The 21844-nt window shown below is 45.6% G+C and overlaps 1 protein-coding gene across 1 annotated transcript; it reads left to right on the forward strand.

The window, feature by feature from the left end:
- Window positions 1–5537: 5537 nt before the first annotated feature.
- LOC135209367 (ESF1 homolog) lies at window positions 5538–20230 on the forward strand. The gene is made up of 3 exons (XM_064242064.1): window positions 5538–5560; window positions 11426–11629; window positions 20018–20230. Exons 2-3 carry the CDS (start codon window positions 11426–11428, stop codon window positions 20228–20230), a joined length of 417 nt encoding a protein of 138 aa, XP_064098134.1. The 5' UTR covers window positions 5538–5560.
- The last annotated feature ends 1614 nt before the right edge of the window (window positions 20231–21844 follow it).

Below are 21844 nucleotides of genomic sequence, written 5' to 3' on the forward strand. Positions count from 1 at the left end.
CAGGATAAGGAATTAAAAATAAAAATTTTGAAGGCTTTTTATTTCTCAATAAAACAAAAAAATTGTAAATATCTACAATGCTCTTAATCTAAGAGGCAATTAACATAGTAAAATGTTCTAAAAGATTGATTGTACATGTACAATATAAATAGTTTAAAACGAAAAAGTCATAAATTAAGACAGTTTTTAAACTAACAAAATAATCTGGTCACAAAAGATTAACTTTAAACATAAATTTAACTCTTCAGCTTACTAAAGTGAAACAAATGTTAAAAACACCAATCTTAAACCTAAGTAGTTTCAGACTAAACAAAAGCCTACTTGCAAGCAGTCAAAATCATTTTTTAAAAATTTAATTTGGGGGGGCCCACCAACCGGAATAGTCAGGCATAACATTACTACAAAATTAAATTGATCTGACTGTCAACCCTTAGATTTAAAAAACTAATCTTAACCTTAGATTTAAACTAAATCTTAGTCTATTAACTCCAAATCAAAAACATACAAAATCGGTAACTTCAATTCTATCACAAGGATGGTTTCCTCAAAGGGCAACTTGGGTCCCCTGTCAGTTCATCGTTGCGTCCACTTCTTTACAGTGACCTAATGTATCATTTCTGTGACAGCACCACAAAACACAGGCATTATTCCCTTCATCTCCAGCCAAAAGGTTATCCCAAGAAACTTCCTGGCAGAACAAACTGCACCTTAACAAATGTTATGTTCACAGAAGTCATAGTCATAAAAGAAATTCTTCCACCAGAGATTCATATTCACCAGAGCCAACTGCTCCAGAGTCGTCTCCACCGATGCTGTCGGTTGCAGAAATAACCTAGCAGCCTATTCCACCAGAAACTCCAGCATCACTATCTGTCAGGGCTTCCTTCAGCTGCAGCAGCATGAAAGTCCCTGCTGGGTGTTCCTACAGCTCCTGCAGTAGCATTATCATCTCTTCTTGGTTCTCCTGCAGTGGCATCATCTCCACTGGGCCCTTCCGCGGTAGCAGCATCATCTCCACTGGGCCCTTCCGCGTAGCAGCATCATCTCCACTGGGCCCTTCCGCGGTAGCAGCATCATCTCCACTGGGCCCTTCCGCGTTAGCAGCATCATCTCCACTGGGCCCTTCCGCGGTAGCAGCATCATCTCCACTGGGCCCTTCCGCGGTAGCAGCATCACCTCCTCTGGGCCCTTCCGCGGTAGCAGCATCACATCCTCTGGCCCTTCCGCGGTAGCAGCATCATCTCCTCTGGGCCCTTCCGCGGTAGCAGCATCATCTCCTCTGGGCCCTTCCGCGGTAGCAGCATCATCTCCTCTGGGCCCTTCCGCGGTAGCAGCATCATCTCCTCTGGGCCCTTCCGCGGTAGCAGCATCATCTCCTCGGGGCCCTTCCGCGGTAGCGCATCATCTCCTCGGGCCCTTCCGAGGTAGCAGCATCATCTCCTCGGGGCCCTTCCGAGGTAGCAGCATCATCTCCTCGGGGCCCTTCCACGGTAGCAGCATCATCTCCTCTGGGCCCTTCCACGGTAGCCAGCATCATCTCCTCCTGGACTGGACCCTTCCGGCAGTTAGCCAGCCATCATCATCTCCCTCTGGAACCGTTCCGCAGTTAGCAGCATCATCATACGCCTCTGGAACCCTTCCGCAGTAGCAAGCATCAGCCATACTCCTCTGGAACCTTCCGCAACTAGCAGCATCATCATCTCCTCTGGGACCCTTCCGCAGTAAGCAGCCATCATCATCTCCTCTCGGGACCCTTCCCGGGACAGTAGGCAGCATCATAATCATCTCTCTGGGCCCTTCCAACAGTAGTCCTAGCATCATAATTTCATCTCTGGGCCCTTCCACCCAGTAAAAGCAGCATCATAATAATCTCTGGAGGGCCCTTCTGCAAGTAGCAGCATCATCTCCTCTGGGGCCCTTCCAGCAGTAGCAGCATCATCTCCTCTGGGACCCTTTCCGCAGTAGCAGCATCATCTCCTCTGGCGGGCCCTTCCAGCCATTAGCCAGCATCATCTTCCTCTGGGCCCTTTCTGCAGAAGCAGAAATAGCAGCAGCAGTAGATCCTTGGCAGGCCCTCCTGGAAGTGTCAACATTTTCACCACTTTGGGGACTCTGATCAGATGTAATTTAACCTCTATGGGAACTTCAGACTCTTCCCCAGAGGAGACATTAACGTGCTAACAGTTTTCAGTACTACTCTGGAGGGGTTGTCCGCCGGCCGTGGCACTAGGATCCATGTGGGGTGCTGTGGGTGTAGCAGGTTCCTCGTCACTACTTAAACCGAGTTGCATACTTTGGACAAAATTCATGTTGGCGATGTAGAACTGCGCTATGATTTGGGCAATCGAACTCGCGCCATCCGCTAGCACCTGTAACTCTGATTCGGTCATAACATGGGAGCTTCTGCCATTGATAACAGGAGCATTGGATGCTCCTCCCAGTGGGTGACCTGTCGCGCTACTATTTCCTGTTGGCGGAAAAACTCTGATGACAGGAACTGGGTTGCCGTTCGGTAAATCAGGGGCGTCACCTCCTGTGGGGGTGGGAGGAGTAGTACCGCCCTCGGCGTTTCCTTGGTTGCCCTGGTTGTCCCTCTCCATCAGGGTTGTTAGAAGACTCCTCCTCGGACTTCTCGTCTGCCTAGGCAGGTCTCGACAGCCGCCGTAAACGCTCTCGTCCTGGTAAACGACGTAGTAGGAAGAGGTCGTCGTCGTGGTAGGACTCATAAATGGACCCCAGCGTGGAGCCGGAGGCTGGGATGACGTCTTTTACGAAGAGGATGACCGCCTCTTCGGGTCGGAGGCGCAGGTGGCCCCTGACGAGGTAATACAGGTGGCCGAACGTCAGCGAGCTGGGTATGACGTACTTCTTGACTTCGTCTGTGCCGATGCGAGAGGTGGAACTACGTTCGACGATGACGGGAATTTTGCCGGGAAACTTCTGACGGAATTTTCGCCTAGCTCCGTCGATATTCGAATGGGTACGAATCTTTGAACAAGCTCTTCATTTCGGGGTATATGTGCCCAAACACTTTCGAAAAAAGGGAAGGGGTATTAAAAACGCTTAAAATAAATTAAAAACAAGTTGTACGTCTTGTTGGCGACAGGTTCAGGGTATGGAATGACACCTTGATTTTCCTAGGTTCGTAAATAAGGTTAACTTCGCCGTTTTGACTTTGTTAAAGACCAGTTATTGGCGGGAATCGAATAGCCATTTGAAGGGCGGTAGTTTTGTCAACGGCCTTTAACTTGTTGCAAAGACAAGGTAAATAAATATAAAAAATGGAGATAATCAAGAAATTGAGAGCAAAATCGTATGTAAATAAGCTGCTTGAAGGACTGTCACTTAGTAAATAGATTAATAACGTGAAAAATTATTCGTAAACACGAAAGAAGACGGTCGCATACACGTGGGCATATTCTAAAACAAGGTGTTGGTGGTTTACAATCCATTCTTTTTTCATTCGAAATTGTATGACAGACACTTGGATGCTTAGTCTCGTGAATATTCTCTCTCTCTCTCTCTCTCTCTCTCTCTCTCTCTCTCTCTCTCTCTCTCTCTCTCTCTCTCGTACTTACACATAATCATACTCATACACACAAGGCATACCAGTGTCCTTAAATGGTATGAATGAAGAACAAAGGTCCATTCATTTACTGAACATTGGGCGAATCGTTTAACAGAAGGGACTAATAAACGCGCGAACGTTCAATGATTCCCCCTCTCATAATTGCATTGGAATAACAAATGAGTGTTCCACGTCTTTGTCTTCCGTAAAGTTACTTAGCAAGACCGTCTTTCTTTTATTATTTTTCCGGGTAGTAGTACTGCGGTCATATCAGTGGCATTTTTCGCTAATAAACAATGGTCACTTCTAGAGAGAGAGAGAGAGAGGTGCTCCAACAACACAATATGCGTTCAACCTTTATTAGATTTTGATATCTCAAATATTGTCTTGAGGGGACACGCAGGTATGAAGGGTTACCGAATACAACATTAACCCTTACCAGCAGTTATTAAATAACTATGCATATGTTTAACGGCTATGCTTAGAGAAGGGAGCAAAATTGAAGTTTGCATGCTTTTGTGGGAAATATGACAGCGATTTTAGATACGAGACTGGAATGCACGAGAGAATATATACAGGGGAAAATAGCTGTATTCGATGTCGAAACACTCGTCCAATTGGTGAGACTATTTGTAGGTTACCCATATAGTACATGGCGGAGATAAAGCGAACACACACACACAAACACACATACACACACACACACACCACACACACACACACACACACACACACACACACACACACACAATATACATATATATATATATATATATATATATATATATATATATATATATATACGGAGATAAAGCGAACACACACACACAAAAACACACCCCCTACATATATATATATATATATATATATATATATATATATATATATATATATATAGATATATAATATATAATATATATATATATAATATGTAATTAAAAGTATGTATCTCAGAGCTGGACACGTCAATAAGGAACAGATTTGTACACTTGACTTCTTGATGTAAACTGATTGTTGTATTTCGATTTTCGCAGATCGTATCGTTATTTATTTTATGAGATAATTTGCGCTATTTGGTCATAAACCCATTTTCAATACTGCAGACGAGGTCAAGGGTGTCTACTGAATAATGAGAGTCAAGAGTTGATATGAATTGTGTGTTGGAAGTAACTTAAATTAGAGTTGTCTAATAGATTTTAAGTTCATAGTTTCCTGGTTCCTAAGCGACCCACTCCACAAACTCAGTTGCGGCACACTACACTTTATGAAGTGTAAAGCTTTATTCCCTTAATTGTTTACTTGACTCATTATTTAGTTTAACTTTACTTTATGTTACTTCCAAATGTTTATTTTAATTCATCTCTATTATCCCTTTTTCGCAACAAAATTTAAGGTGGAGGCGGACAACGTGATGGATCTTCTTGAAAGTCGTCGTTGAGAATTGTGCCTTCCTTTGTTTACATTTGTCACTCCGAGGTTTCTTTACGTATTTTGCGTCAGATAGTTAATAGTTTACGGGTTATACGGTGTGAATTAGATATACAAATCGTAAATCTGGTGAGATCATAGGAGGTAAGTTTAATATTTGTAGAAATAACTGATATATGACGTAGTTTAAGGAGTAGATTGGTGGTCCATCGTCGTCTACGACACGCTCAATTTGGAGGCCCTGCAGGACCTTAAATAGCGTAGCCTGTGGTTAGATGGCTGTTCGTATCATTAAGGCATGTCCTATGATTGTTTCGTATTACTACTTTAAGACTAACAGCAACCAAAGGTTACGGTACGGTGCTGTAGGTCCATTCAGGCTATCATATCCTTTCTAGCTGGACAGGCTTAGCGTTAAATACCGAATGGCCACCTGACCTCTACCATAGCGTGACCACCTTCCCGAAAAAGTACTTTTAACACGTCCAGTAACCCAGGATAAACATTAGTCGAGAGTCAGCGTCCGTCGAAGCAACACTTCGAGGCCTCTACTTTCCTCTTGAAGTAAGGCCTTTTCTCATTTTCTGGAAGGTGGTCGGGCTATGGTAGAGGCCAGCCATTTGGTATTTTACTCTATTGAACGCTAGCAGAGAGAATGCATATATATAGTGAGGGTTCAGGGTTACTGTAGTAGGTACTTCAGAAGGAATATGACCTACTAGGGCCTCCCCTTACCTAACCTAACTAACCTTGGATTACATGCCCTAACTGACTGGAGAGGGCGATGGAGGGCCAAGTTAGCTCTGACCAACACTGTGCATTCCGCCCAAGCTAGCATAGGGTTAAGTTTGTCCACAGTAGTAATAAGTGTCTCTTGAAGAGCATGGAGTTCCAGTACCATTGTAGGCCTAAAGGCTAAGTTAATTTCTTAATATTGTTTTGGAATAGCTTGATCATAGGCTTTCATTCTATTCCCATATTCTTATGTTTTATTGTCATTGGTAACTTACTAGCTGAATGACCTGTATTTTTTTGTCATTTTGCAGTTCCTATCACAAATGAATGCCTGTATTTTTTTGTCATTTTGCAGTTCCTATCACAAATGAATGACCTGTATTTTTTTGTCATTTTGCAGTTCCTATCACAAATGAATGACCTGTATTTTTTTGTCATTTTGCAGTTCCTATCACAAATGAATGACCTGTATTTTTTTGTCATTTTGCAGTTCCTATCACAAAGAATGACCTGTATTTTTTTTGTCATTTTGCAGTTCCTATCACAAATGAATGACCTGTATTTTTTTGTCATTTTGCAGTTCCTATCACAAATGAATGACCTGTATTTTTATGTCATTTTGCAGTTCCTATCACAAATGAACACATGACATGATTTGGCAACCTTGGATTGTGTTAGTTGTGAAGAAATCCTGCAAGAGCATTTATACTTGGTACCTGATACATCGTCAACTTGATTATTAGATGGATGATTATGAGTTTTACCTCTTAGGTGGTATTAAGTATTAAAAGAGTTCATTAAGCTAGATGCTTCCAAACACGTTCTATACATTGAAATGTCATTAGAAGGATCTGAACTCCATCTTTGATAAGAGAATGACCCACTCAGGTGTATTATATAGCCTTTAGTATTTTCACCAAGGTGGGATGCTCTAGGTATTCTACCCAGTTTAATCATTCATTCTGATCACTGTAATTTCAAGACACTAGTCATGCTTTCTTAAATTAAAATAATTTTATTACTGCCCCTACTGGCAGTTTTACGAGAATATAAATGGTGATTGTTATATGAGAATACATCAATATTTTTTTTTTAATCTAGCTTTCAGTTATGATTAGTGGTAAATATTGTATTGTTTTTCTTCACCATAGGTATTTTTTTTTTTTTTTTGAGAAATGAAACTTGATAATCAATTTCTATTAAACTTTTTTTTAATGTTTACCTTTGATGAAACTATATAATAGTTTTATTGTAGTGTCTTACCGAACAATTATAGAGCCGTGATTTCCACGAGCGGCAGGATACTAAATTCAAATTTAGCGCGTCGGCGTCGCCAACACTGGTGGTGATGACGTCAATCTCCTCCCCACTCGCGGGAGAACCAGGTACAACTGCCCAGGTGAATCCATTCTTTTCCTGCCGGCGTCCGGTGAACATCGGTGGTCGGTGCGGTTGGATGACTTTGCTTCGCTTTTTTTCTTGTGGATTTGATCTTCGGAATTGGTGAAGTACTCTTTTTTGGCGTTGTTGTTATTTTGCTTTTTATTTAGGCGTTGCCATGTCGGATTCTAGTCCGTTGGGAGTTAGGTTTTGCATCTCAGGATGTAAAACTAGATTATCCAAGTTAGAGTATGATTCTCACACTAAATGTGTTAAGTGTAGGGGACAGGTTTGTTCAGCAGATCAAACATGTAACGAGGTGTAGTGATTGGACTGATTCTCAATGGAAGTTTTTTAGTTCATACTCGGAGAAATTAGCTAAAGACAGAATTAGAAAAGCAGCGCTTAGGGAAAGTAGACTTAGCTCTGCTTCGTCTTGCGATGCATCTGTTCCTTCTGTTTCTCCTCAAATTGTTATGTCTCCTTTAACTACACCTCCTATTCCTCCTACTAATCCCACTTCTCCGGCTTCCCGTGTAGTTTTTCTTCCGACACCATTGCCAGTCTGGAATCGAGGTTAGATCAGAAATTTTCGGTAGCGAATACGGTTTTGCAACTTGGTAATTCAGTTAAGACGTTTTTGGAGAAAGCGGAGACAAATTTCTGGCGCTAGCCGCAGAAGTGGAAGCGCTTGTTCTCAAAGAAGAGATAGAACAGATAGAAGGGGATTTTCCTCCAGGCTTTTACAATCGCCTTTTTGTAGTTCCCAAGTCATCAGGGGGCTGGAGGCCGGTTTTGGATGTGAGCGCCCTGAACTTGCATGTCCAGAAAACAAAATTTCATATGGAGACCACTCAGTCGGTTCTGGAGTCCATCAGACAGGGGGATTGGATGGTCTCTCTGGACATGCAAGACGCTTATTTTCACATTCCGATACATCGCGAATCTCAGAAGTACCTGAGGTTCATGTTCGAAGGCAAGGTGTTTCAGTTTCGGCGCTTTGCTTCGGACTAGCGACCGCTCCTCAAGTTTTCACCAGGGTTCTATCCCCGATAGGAAGCTGGCTGCACATATTAGGAGTAAGAATCTCCCCTCTATCTGGACGATTGGCTTCTCCGTCGGAATCAGAGAGTCGGTGCATGAAGGACCTTGGAACAACTCTGGATCTTGCCAGAAAGTTAGGAATTCTGGTCAACAAACAGAAGTCCCAGTTGGTTCCATCTCAGAGCATCCTTTATTTGGGGATGATTCTGAATGCTCAAGTTTTTCGGGCTTTTCTGTCCCCGAAGAGGGTTCAAGGCTGTCTGGAGACAGTTCAGGAGTTCTTGGACAAAAAGGTAAGTTCTGCCAATCAGTGGATGAGGCTCCTGGGCAAATTGACGTCAGTGGAGAAATTTGTGACGTTGGGAAGACTGCACATGAGAACCTCTGCAGTTTTTCCTGAGAGCCTCTTGGTGCAGGAAGACACAACCAGACTCGATTACCTTTCCTGTCACAGATCAAATAAAAGAGGACCTAAGGTGGTGGCTCTCTCGAGCAAGGTTGGAAGAAGGGTTAGATTTACGACCCATCCTCCCGAACCTACAGTTCTTTTCCGACGCATCGGACACAGGTGGGGAGCCCTACTGGGAAATCAACGGACTTCAGGAGCTTGGTCGAGAGAGGAGAAGAAGTTCCACATAAATGTAAAGGAACTGTTAGCAATTTTCTTTTTCTTGGGGCTCAGACAGTTTCGGAGCTTAGTAGAAGGTCGAGTAGTGGCAGTGCATTCCGACAACTCCACGGCTGTCTCTCGTACGTGCGGAAACAGGGGGGGACTCAGTCTTTCTCTCTGTAGCGAAGTAGCCAAGGATCTCCTCCTGTGGTCAAACGAAGCGAAGGTTCAGCTAGTCCCGAGATTGTTCCGGGAAAGATGAACGTCCTGGCGGACGAGTTTAAGTCTTCAACAGCAAGTGTTACCTCTGGAGTGGACTTTGGACAACAAGATTTGTCAGAAACTTTGGCGCCTTTGGGGACGACCGTCAATAGACCTGTTCGCGACATCAAGGAACAACGTCTTCTCTCTCTTCTGTTCTCCAGTCCCAGATCCTCTAGCTTGGTCGGTGGACGCAATGCTGTTGGATTGGTCGGGTCTGGAAGCTTATGCATTCCCTCCGTTCGGTCTAATAAGAGAGGTGCTGAACAAGTTCATGTCGCACAGCAATGTAACACTAACGTTAATCGCTCCCTTTTGGCCCAGGAAAGAGTGGTTCCCGGACCTTCTCCAGTTTGTTAGTAGACTTCCCCAGACTTCTTCCTCCAGAGAAGTGGCTTCAAACAACCTCACTTCAAGAGGTTCCACCAAAACTTGTCCGCTCTAGCTCTGACAGGTTCAGACTGTCCGGAATCTTGTCAGAGCGAAAGGATTTTCAAGAAGAGCTGCAGAAGCTATCGCTCGTTGTAGGAGAGAGTCTTCTAACAAACTCTATCAAGGGAAGTGGAGAATCTTCAGAGAGTGGTGTAGAAGTGCTAAAGTCTCTACTTCTGCGACCTCTTTAACAGAAATAGCAGATTTTCTTCTATTTCTTAGGAACTCTAAGAAATTGGCTCCTTCGACGATCAGAGGATATAGAGCCATGCTCTCTTCGGTTTTTCGACATCGAGGTTTGGATATTTCCTCCAATTCAGATCTGTCGGACCTCATTAGGTCTTTCGAACCACTAAGCTCCCGCAAGATACAGTGGCTTGGAACTTAGATGTGGTGCTTAAGTTCCTCATGGGGCCACCGTTTGAGCCTTTGAAGTCGGCTTCACTCAGGAACTTGACTAAGAAGGCACTCTTTCTTATTGCACTAGCTTCTGCTAAGCGTGTCAGCGAATTGCACGCTATAGACAAAAGAGTCGGTTTCTCTCAAGGCAATGCTGTATTTTCGGTATCTTTGACCTTTCTAGCCAAAAAATGAGAATCCTTCTAATCCTTGGCGAGAGTTTTGTGGTAAGGAACTTATCTGATTTGGTTGGACATGAGGTAAAAAAGGAGGAAGAAAGGCTCTTATGTCCAGTCAGGGCTATTAAGCAGTATCTGTTTGCCACTAAGGGTATTAGAGGACAATCTTCTAAGCTCTGGACCTCGGTTCAAAATCCCTCTCGTCCTCTTTCTAAGAATGCTATATCGTTCTTTATTAGAGAGCTTATCAGGGAAGCTCACTCGCAGTCCGAGAACGACAATCTTTCCGTTCTGAGAGTTAAAGCTCACGAGGTTAGAGCAGTGGCAACTTCTTTAGCATTCAGAAAGAATTTATCTTTAGCTTCGATTCTTCAGAGCACGTTCTGGAGATCGAATTCGGTTTTTGCGAGGTCATTATCTCAAAGAGATAGAAACGGTTTCGAGGAATTGTAAAACGTTAGGTCCGGTGGCGGTTTCTGGCATGGTGTTGGGAGAAACGGCACAGGGGTCGTCACCTCTATGCTAACTTTTCACCTTGAATAGGTTGTCGAGTTCAAGGGAAAGCGGGGAGTACTGAGTACCTGGGATACTCACCAGTCTGTTAGGTCAGATTTTACAATGGTTGGGTATATATGTTTTTTAAATCTGGTGTTGGTGACAAATGTTTTGTATGATTGAATTTCTGGTCTTAGCCCAGGGCAAGGGCAATCTTTTGTTGTTACTATCCTCCGTCGTCAGCCTTGACTCGCTTGAACTACGAAGGATTTCCACTCCTGTAGAGGCTAACTTTGGTCAAATTCCAATTCCTCTACAATAGTAAGAAAGAGCAGCCGACCAGAGCAGATAACAGTCTGCTGTAGCTCTCTTACAAGGTAAGGTACAACAGACACCTTGAGTGTTTACTGGTATTGCAATAAATGTAACCATTTAAAAATACTAGTGGTCCACTGAATCCCACCTTCCCATAAATGTGTAATCAGCTCTATAATTGTTCGTAAGGACACACAATAAAAAATGAAATTTTCATTATTAAAATGAAGTTTTATTGTATACTTACCGAACAATTATGATTATACCCACCCTCCTCCCCTTAGGTGGACGGACGGGCAGAAAGAATTGGATTCACCTGGGCAGTTGTACCTGGTTCTCCCGCGAGTGGAGGGAGATGACGTCATCACCACCAGTGTTGGCGACGCCGACGCGCTAAATTTGAATTTAGTATCCTGCCGCTCGTGGAAATCACGGCTCTATAATTGTTCGGTAAGTATACAATAAAACTTCATTTTAATAATGAAAATTTCATTTTTTGACTTAATATTTTTGCCTAGGAGAAATTTTATTATAAGTAATTTAACAAGACAATAAAATAATTGCTTGTGTTATTTCCAGATGAAGGATAAAAATATGCCCAAAAATAAAGGACACAAAGGGAAGAAATGGATAGAGGAAAGAGAGGCCAAAGCAAGGCAAGAAATGGAGCAAATTACCCAGGATCCTAGGTTTTCTCACGTTCCCTTCGATCCAAAGCTTCGGGATGCTCCGAAGAAGCAAAAAACGGTCAAACTTGACAGCCGGTTTTCATCCATGTTCTCCGTAAGTGTCTTGACATAAGAAGTGTCTCAAACTGCAGTCTGCAATTTGGCTCTTCATAATGCTTTTCATTTTACACAGGTCATACTGTAGTTTCATGTAACTTAGTATGCTTAGATATTTGTAAAATGTAAAACATTATTTATCAGTTAGTTGGTGATATATTTGTATCATTAAGGTTATAATAGAATTACACTTGCTGTTCATTAATGATACTTAATCTTTCTAAGATCATTGATTTTGGGGGTAATGCATGATCTCATTATATGATATTTCAAATTGCACATTGAAGGTTATAACATTTTAAATGTTGACTCATTCATCTTCATGCAGATCCAAACTTTTTTTTTTTATATTAGAAACTATGGTAACTTTTGGTATAGTAGGTGCTTTTTTAGCTCTGAGTACTCTCGTAAATTTCTTGGCTACCTGTAGTAGGATTGGTGTACATTTGTCTTGTTTTGTTCAAAATAAAATTGGATAATTACAATACTGTATCTCACTTTTGTAGTTGTTTTGCTTGTGATCCCAAATTTTCAGGGTCACCAAGGTGGGACACTCTAGGTATTCCCTTTCCAAATTTGATTATATCACATTTTTTTGGAAGGGAAAACACCTTCATGGCAAATGTGATGCTGAACTTTAATCTTTAATTACCTCCAATCCATGTCATAGGTGGCCTATAGATTCACTGTAAATTTTAGAATCAGTTTCTGACAGCTATCATTTATTTCTGTTAGGTACAAATACATGAAGCCTCTTATTTTAATATTTGCTAGTGTTGAAAAAAATGCCACATTATATGAAACAGTTCTACCCCTCTTATCGTTGTAAATAAATTAAAATTGTTCCGATACGTAATACAAACCATCGGTCCTTTAACAATAGGAAGTAGCTAGCGGCAGCTGGAACGGTCGTAAGCTTCGAACAAGGGGAGAACTGGTAGTTAACTGCTTGTCGACACAGTCGCGCGCCGCGCGACTGGGAGGTAAACAAATCACTTTTTGCTTTCGGCCGCGGGTGTGAAGGACGTGTTCGTCATCGCTCTCTGCCCGCTTCATCGTCGTATGCTTTGTTTATATTGTGTTTTCTACTAATGGTTTGTTTGACTTGAAAATGAAACTGTAAGTACACTGTTTTCATTTTCATTACTTAATTATGAACCAACATGGAGTTATCGCCGTAGATGCGGCGATTTCCTCTCTTTTCATGAATTAAACCCTTGAATTATGTCTCGGTGCCGAGGGCGGGCGCGCTCGCGCCGAGTCATGTATTTTGGGCGAAAGTGTGTAATTGAAAATGTAAGTACTCTTTTCATTATATTTTTGCCCTGTGCGTTCGTTACCGAGAGTGTGATTGCGCTCGGCACGAGCCTTTTAATTTTGTATAATAGAATGCAATGAAAGTGGATTCGCAATTGCAATATTCTTTTCATTTTCATTTATTTATTTGCATGAAATTTAATTTGGATCAATTTTCGTTCTTACCCGGGAATTGATCCTTACGATTTTTTTATGTGAAAGTGAAATCGCAAGTGCAGTATTCTGTTTCATTTTCATATATATTTTATGATAGCATCATATTATTGGATCAAGTTTCCGTTCTTACCCGGGAATTGATCTTTTCCCTTTAGTTCTATGAAGTGAATCGCAAGGGCAGTATTCTGTTTCATTTTCATATTACTTTTCACTGCTGTGCGGGGGTAGGGGAAGCGAAGGTCTGCCAGGAAGTCGTCGGAAAGCTCTACCCGCGACTCCCTTGGTATCCGATTCTTCGTCTTCCTTCCTGCCCCCCGCTCAGCTTCTTCGTTGTATTTTGTATTGGGGTCTTCCTTGCTGTTCGGGTGGGCATGTCTTCCCCCCGTGCGTGAGGGAACCCCTCTTACTATCTATCTATGTTACCGCAGGTGCTACTCCGTGGGAGACGACCTTGGACAGGTATGGACCACCGCGGCGGCAGGGCGTGCCTAGCATCCACGGGCTGCTGCAGCGTCTAGCGAGGTCTGGGGCGGTCTCCATACTACCACGGCCGCTTATGCTGCTCCCCCCCCTCCTGGTCTACACTCCCCATGCTGTGTCGATGACGCCGTCTGCCGCTACTAGGGCCGCCGCCATACCGAGGTGGGTTCCGCCGCCGCCGCCTGTTTTTCTTTTCTTCGTGTTGCCTGCCCCAGACTTCCGCTGTTCCAGCAGCTCGCCCCATGGACCGGACCGACCAGGACCCAGGTTCCGCTGGCTGCCGATGATTCTAAGAGGCGATCGCGGGGCCTCCGTACCTGCCGCTGATGTGATTCCCGCTGTTGGCTGGCTGTCCCTTCTGGGTCTAACCCGCTGCCGCTGTTTCCTGCCGCTCCTGAGCTGGTTGCTGTTTCCTGTCGCTCCTGGTTCCTGAGCCTGTCCATGCTGGTCCTGCCCACGGTGTGTCTTTTCCCCAGTCCCCAGGTCCCTTTCCGGACAGTGCAGTTCGGGCCGTGTTGCTTCGGCAATAGCCCCGGCTCCGGCCTGGATGGAAGACCTGACGACTGTCCTGCGTGAGCTGACGAGGAAGAGGAGAAGAGGAAGCTGTCATCTTCGTCTGCTGCTGCCTCTTCCCCTTCGACTTCTAATGGCCCATAAGCCGAAGAAGAAGAAGGCTGCCTTCCCCCCTAAGAAGTCTCCTTCGGGAACTTCTAAGGGCCCGTCCCACCCCGGTGGGACGGGGGTTTCCTTCTGCTGGTCCTCCTGCTCCTTCGGGAGCGGGGCCCGTCTCCCCTTCCGTAAGGAAGAGATAGACGGGGACCAGAGGAGTATCGGTTAGCTCTGGTACTTCCTCGCTGGTGCTAGCGGCGATGCCGCTACGCCAGGTTCCGGCTCGGTCTCTCGTTCGCGAGAGATCCCGAGTGTACGTTCTCCCTCGGGAGGACCGTGCAGCCAAGTTTCGGCGCCAGAGTTTGCTCGGCGCCAAGACGCCGGCACGGAGCAGAAGGCTGTGAGAGACGCTCAGTGACTTCTTTCTCTTGCCAGGCCAGCGGCCGCTCTTGCAGCGACCAGCTGGTAAACCCGGGTTTTTCCCCCCTAAGAAGGCTCCTTCGGGACCTTCTAAGGCCCGTCTCGCTCCGGCGATTCGGGGAGCCTCTTCTGCTGGTCCTCCTGCTCCCTCGGGAACAGGGCGGGGCCCGTCTTTTCTTCTACCAAGGAGAAGAAGACGGGGACCAGAGGAGTACCAGCTTCGGCTGGCACTTCCTCGCCTGGTTCTAGCAGTTTCTGCCGCTAAACCAGGATCCGAGCCTCGGCTTCCTCGTTAGCGAGAAGTACCGAGTGGACGGTCCTCCCCCGCGGGAGACCGTCCAGCCAAAGTCTTGACACCGGAGCTCGCTCGCCGCCAAGACCGAAGCGCGGAGCAGAAGACTGGCGAGTGTCGTCAGACGACTCTCGCTAGGCCAGTGGACGCTCTCGCAGCGACCAGCTGGCTGCTCGGGTTGACGTGACGGTCGCTGACCAGCACGGGTTGAGGCGAGGAAGGGGTCCCCCGCGGTCGTCGGTACCAGCCACGCGTGGTACCAGCGGCTCGACGCGCCGAGAGGACGCGCGCCGGTCTCACCGCGACAACGAGCCTAGCAGGTCACCCTGACGCCGCTCCCATCGTGCCGAGGGCGGAGACGGTAACCAGCAACAGCTCGCCTGACGCTAGAGATCAGCGTCGACGTTTCTCGCCGAGCCTCTCGCCCCAGGGCAGAGTGGCAAGGCTAGGCCTGCTGCTCGATCGCCACCGCGGCGGGTGGACGATCAGCAGCAGCCCTCCAAGCACGCTGGTCCTGCCAGCGAGCTAGGGGGGAGCGTCAGGTCTGCCTCTCCTGTACTTCAACCTCCTCGGCTACACCGGGAGGAGCGAGGTACCTATGAGGGATCGCGAGAGGTGCGCCGCTCGCGATCCCGCTATGACGCCGTATGGACCAGGCACGGTTCTAGGACCGACCAGGACATACGCGCAAGTAGCTGGAGGCGACCGTCAGGGGTCTGCCGCTGTTCCTCCTTCTGAAGGAGGAGTATCTCCGGGATCTGTTCTTGTTGGAGGGACTGGACGGTCCTACTCCGCAAGACGCGGTTACTCCCGAGATACAGAGGAATTTGCAGAAGTCATTAAGCTGATTCGTCAGCATAATGACCTTGCGAAGGATTGCCGCTCCCACCAGCAGAGCCCACGTCTCTGCTCAGTCGTTTTGGGGCCCTGAGAGGGAAACCAAACCGACGGTGGGTCTGCCGCGATCGGAGCTTGCCGATTCTGTCTCGAACCAGAGTCTCTCGTCTCCGGACAAGAAGGCTCTCTCAGTCTGGCCGGTCGATCAAGCAACTTCCACCTCCTCTACTGCGACAGCGGCGTTTCTACGTGTCTTCGGACACCGTTTAAATACTCCTTCGGTCCTCCTGAGAGGTTTCGACCTCGACGAGGACTGGAATGAGTCGGAGGACGGTATCGGGTGTCGATCAGCCCCACCCAGACGACGTTCACAGTGGCGGCAGACCCTTACCTACAGTGAGAGTTCGTAACCCTCCGCGGGAAAACGTTTTCTCCTGACGATACGTTTTCCCAGACTCTGAGAGGCCATCGCCGCAAGGCGATGGCTGCTCCTACTCTTCTCCTACTGCTAGTTCCACTGGGAAGGCGAGCGAGTATCCAATTCCTCCCCCATTCCCTCTCTCCTTACGGCTACGAGGGAAAGGGGAGGGATCCTACAGAGATTTCTCTGTAGGATCCCACGTTCGGGACTGCGCTACCGGGGGGACCTTCGGGTCCTACCTGACGTAAGCCCCGGTCGTTGAGGAGGAATCCTGCCCCATCTCGATTTCTACGGGAATCGAGAGGACCACCAGCCGATATCGTTTGCGAATTCGGTGGGGGTTTCGCAGAACTGCTTAGAATTCTAACGGAATTTCTAGCGCATTCAGTGTTCAAGTTTTTTACGATCTCCAAACACTTACGCGAGACCACGGTCCAAAGTGAGCGAGACGAGAATCCCCGATATACACGATAATCGGGAACCTCGCCTATGCTCGAATTCCTGGAATTTCTAGCATTGGGAAGAAGACTGCTGCTGAAAGAAACTATCTCACAGTAGGCGACCAACCTGGAATAGAGAAGATCGGACGGGAATATCCAGTTTGGCTTGAACTATCGTCTTAGTATTCTGTTCACCATTGAAGCTTTCCTTCGAGGAAGACTTCTCCTTCACTCTCTTTGATAGAGGATGGGAAGGTGGTCGATCTCCAATCCCTTATTTTGTTTTCTTGAAGGAAATGATTAGGATGGAGATCGTTGTTCAGAATCCTACAAATATACTACGTATATTAACTGCGACATGATTCTACTAAACAGTTGAATGTCCGAGGGGTAGGCGCATATCCTAGTTAATCTACGGATTGCGACTTATAAGAGAAGTATTCTAATTGAACTGCAACTCGGGGTTGCCTGCAACCTCCCAGGAGTTTTCAGTTTCAATTTTATATACTTATGATTTTGTCACGACAACACATTTCAACCTTTTATATTACTTTATGGTTTGTCACGACACACCATTTTAACTTTTATATTTACCGAAATTCGTTTCGCCTAAATATAATTGGTCGAGCATATCTTTTATGCTCGGTAGTTCGAGCCGAACGCATTCCTTCGTGGAATAATGGATTACCTGGCAACTCAGGATGACGAGTCAGCGAGAGCTCAGGCTCAACTACTGCGTATTGAACTGCCTGATAGCAGCTCTAGTATCAGCTGGGCCTCCGATATGCACGGTCATGTATCTCTCTCTCCCCTGCTTTGATTGACTACCGAACCGTATCTCTGCCCAACAATCATGGACTTAGGTCTCTGATTAACGGGGATTCTCGCAATAATGAAGGACCATCTACTGCTGTGACGTAGATTCCATCGCCTTCGACATTGCGAGAATTTTCAACAGAGATATCTCTTGGACTCTTTCATCTTTCTGTTTACCGCACGGTAACAGAAGTCTGTACAAGTCTCCTGCTGCATCGCACTGCGATAATGCGAATGATTTTGCAGACATCTGAGTTTGTCTTTCAAAATATCTCGTATTCGTAGGTGTACAATTGTTCATGTTCAACCCGAATTACGAGATGTGTCAGAAGACATCGCCTACTCCGACCTGACAGCTCTACTTCCAAATGTTCAGCCCATGAGAAGCAGTTCTTCAGGCGGCTTTCCCCTGTGGGTTTTCATTACTGAAGAACGCCCCGCTTTCATTAGCAAACTACGACTTCATCACCGGACAGCAATGAAATAGCGGTTAGCGTTTTCAGTCATTTGTAAGCACAGGTTATGAATCTTGAGAATCCTTCTCTCGATTCATCTGTGAATGACGTAGGTTGCATTCAATATCTACCTTCGTCTTCAACGGTAACATAGTGTTGTTTCTCCTTAGCTGGATTCAACAACCATGAGATGTTTTACCTTCAGGGACCTCGGTCTCTAGAAGGCAATTGACTTCGCCTGTTGGGCACATGCCTTAAGAGAATCATCACCTCGCTGTCCGGCATTGGTGACAAACAAATACATTATTTGTTTGGTCTCTCGGCATAACCCTTTAAAGGCGAAGGTCACGTGACTTACTCGGATGCTTTGACAACTTGCCTCCTACCGAACGCAGTCAGTCGGCAGCTGTCAGAGCGCCCGAGTCAGTTACGAACTACGCTGTTGACTTAGTTCGGTTGTTACAGAGCAATCATTACTTCGTTTAATAGCTTGTCACAGTACCCATACCATTGACACCCACCATGGAGTGTCGGTGTCCTATCCACTACCGAGAACTTCGCTGCTGGGATAGGAGGATGCGAGAGACTTCGTGGCAAACGGACAGACCAGTATGGGTACTGGACATCACCGAAGTAGAGAAGAGGGATAGGTCATGCGACTATTTCCTTCTTTTCCTCTGAGGAACTGCATGACTTCTCCTGCGAAGTCAAGCATCCAGGGGATGGGGATCCGTGACGCTCGATTTCGTACCGAAACTTACGTAGCGAAGACTCAGAAACCCTTCGGTCCCTGACGATTGGTTCGAGTCGTTCACAATTCCCTCCCTAATGGACTTCACCGCCTTCGATGCGAAGGAGATGCTGCCTTGTCCGCAAGAAACTTCTCCGTGGCGCAGGTACTGAAGGCAGGGGTCTGGTCCAACCAGACCACATGCCCTTCCTTCTACCTTCGGGATATTGCCCACAGGTCCTTGGATCTTTTTCCTTGGGACCCGTGTTGGCTGCTCAACACGTTGTGTAGCGAACCCAGACCCTCGCAGGCTGAACAGCATCGAGTCCTGGTGTGACCGTAAGAATGGATGAGTGAATGAGAGTGTGACTGGCTCCTCTTCCCCCATCTTTTTCTTCCCCCTCTACCTGTGGTTAGAGGGACACGGTCGTCACCCCCCTGCTGGATAAGGACAAGATGCAGGTGAGGCTACTCAACAGAGCCCCATCCTATCCCACCCTTTCACTAGGGATAGGAGCGTATATCCACCACTTCCTCCAACAAGGGGGAGGAAGTGGATGCCAGCTTGAGACAACCCATACTTTATGTTGCCTCTTGCAAACAGGAACAAGTTCTTGCTTGCTGGTACGAAGAGATACGCTTGCCTCTCTCTTAGTACTCGGCCCAGAGGTCTGACCATTGATCCTGTGGTGCACACCCCGATCAATCGGACAGAGGCTTGGATCCCTCCCTTGCTCTTACGACCAGGGAGGCATTCCAGGGATGGACGAACACCAGTCTGTTCATCAAAAGACTCAGATTCCTCCCACCAAGAAGTGAGTCTTCCTATTGTTAAAGGACCGATGGTTTGTATTACGTATCGGAACAAATGACAATTTGTCGAAAATTGCATTTTTCCTAACTATACAAACCTGAGGTCCTTTACATATAGTCCCTCCTCATGCCACCCTCACTCTGCGTATTTTGCATGGGCCAAAAGCAAAAGTGATTTGTTTACCTCCCAGTCGCGGCGGCGCGGCGCGCGACTGTCGGACAAGCAGTTAACTACCGTTCTCCCCTTGTTCGAAGCTTACGACCGTTCCAGCTGCCGCTAGCTACTTCCTATTGTTAAAGGACCTCAGGTTTGTATAGTTAGGAAAAATGCAATTTTCGACAAATTGTCATATTAGCTACTCACTATATGCTTGGGCTAGGTATTTAGCTATGAATGTGCAGAAGTAATTGCAGCAGATAGTTAAGGCACAGCTAGATTTCTTTTAGTCTTGTAGTAATTTAATTCTTCATATTATTAAAAGTTTGTGAATCATAGGTCAGATTTGAGAGTGGACTTCTCTTCCTCCTTGGTAGGTTTCCAAGGATGATAATTGTGTGAATCAGTATTCCATCAGTAAGATTACCTAATTGTTTTAACAGGATGAAAAGTTTTATGAAAAGTCAACAATGGATCCCAGAGGAAGGACAGGAAGTTATTCTACAAGGGAAGACCTCCGCCAGTTTTATCGAGTCTCATCAGAAGAAAGTGAAAGCGAAGATGATGATGATGAAGATGAAAAGTCTGAGTCTGAAAATGAAGGCGAGGAAGAGAAGGAAGATAATAAGGCAACAAGTGGTAAGTTGTACTTGTAGTATGATATGTTACATTTTTCAATCCATCATGTTAATGTTCAAAAGTTATATTGCAATACACCCCTGAACACCTGAATAAGCCCTGGTCACTACCAGACCCGAACCATCATCTATTAAAAAATTTACCAAATCTTTGGTTAAAATAAAACGATCAGTGTTGCCAATCTCCTGGCAAACACCCTCGTTACCTAGTTACCAGCCCACCGCTGATAGCCCTGCCTCACGGGCCGGTCACACCTGCCCTCTCACGTCAATCACTTATCGTTCGCGGTGGAGTACAGATGTATCCACAGCGAACTCCTTTTTGGTCTTGCCCGGCCTTCATTTGCACCTTTGATTTGATTGATTTTGGTGACGAATTACGCATCCCTTTGGATTACTGTTGGATTGCTCTTAATACCTTGTCATCAGACATTGATTCTGCAAAGGAAGAAACAACACAAGCTACGACAACGGCTACTGCATTCTCGGCCACGACATCACAGAAAACGACGAGCGGAAGTTCAACAACGTATCGTCTTTGCCAACAATGCAAGAAAAGGATGAGTACCCTATGACACGATAGTCATTCCTTATGCGTAAATTGTAGGCCTGTTCAATATAATGTAAAGACCAGATGTTTGGAATGTCAGGAGTGGTCTTTGGACCAGATGTTAGGGTATCTCAAACTTAGGAAAGGTCTTGTATTAAGAAGTAAGTGTAGGCAGGAAGAGACTAACGTAGATCAAGATAAAGACTTAGAGACAGTGCTCTTTAAGAGACTTGAGAGTAGGCTGACATCGAGTATGACATCTCTGATTACCGATTTTATGTCAAGATTAAGTGAGGATAGATCGAGCAATAGGGATACTGAAATTACTAATCGTTCTTTTCAGCTCCCCTGCCTGTTTCACAACCAGCCCTAACGGTGCTGGGGGTTATGGGGATCCGCAAGCCCACAGGGCAGGATCCGCCGTCCCCCCTGGCGCGGAGCAGGCAGTGTTGGCAGCAGATTCCCCTTCCCTCGATGTGTAAGTTCTCAGAATGATAAAAACTTAGGTCAGATATAGACGAGTAGGTATAATAGGCTGCATAGTGTTTAGTTTAGAAAGAGAATCGCAGGCTTCTTTTGGTCGGTTTTCTATTAAAAGTAGTAGTTTATAGAGGCACAGTGTCCTTAGAGCATCTTTAGGCTTTTTCCTGCTTCGAGTTCCTTGCATCAGAAGCTTTTAGGCCATGGTTGGTCTTTCAGATATGCTCCTTCGTCTTTAAGGTTACTTTCCTCTACTTATACGATACGATAATTGTTAACCCTCTTAAGCCGGAGCCCTAAAAATCAAAACGTCTCCCGTATGCCGGGGCCTGGTTTGGAGTGAGCGCGGAAGTGGAAAAAATAATTTTTTCAAAAAATTACAGCGCGGCGTACTTTTGAGATTAAGAGTTCATTTTGGCTCCTTTTTTGTCATTGCCTGAAGTTTAGAATGCAACCATCAGAAATGAAAATAATATCATTATCATATGTAAATAATGCGATATATGGTAGCGAAAAAAAAAAAATTCATACATAATTGTATTCAAATCACGCTGTGCAGAAAACGGTCAAAGCTAACCAGTTACTTTTTTTTGCGTTGTATT

This window comes from Macrobrachium nipponense, chromosome 37 (genome assembly GCF_015104395.2).
Source record: "Macrobrachium nipponense isolate FS-2020 chromosome 37, ASM1510439v2, whole genome shotgun sequence".
Lineage (NCBI taxonomy): Eukaryota > Metazoa > Arthropoda > Malacostraca > Decapoda > Palaemonidae > Macrobrachium > Macrobrachium nipponense.

Bases quoted from the DNA above. Each gene is read 5' to 3' on its own strand.
- LOC135209367 (XM_064242064.1), top strand. From the start codon at position 11,426: ATGAAGGATAAAAATATGCCCAAAAATAAAGGACACAAAGGGAAGAAA. The intron at 11,630-20,017 runs GTAAGTGTCTTG...TTGTTTTAACAG, and splicing joins GGTTTTCATCCATGTTCTCC to GATGAAAAGTTTTATGAAAA.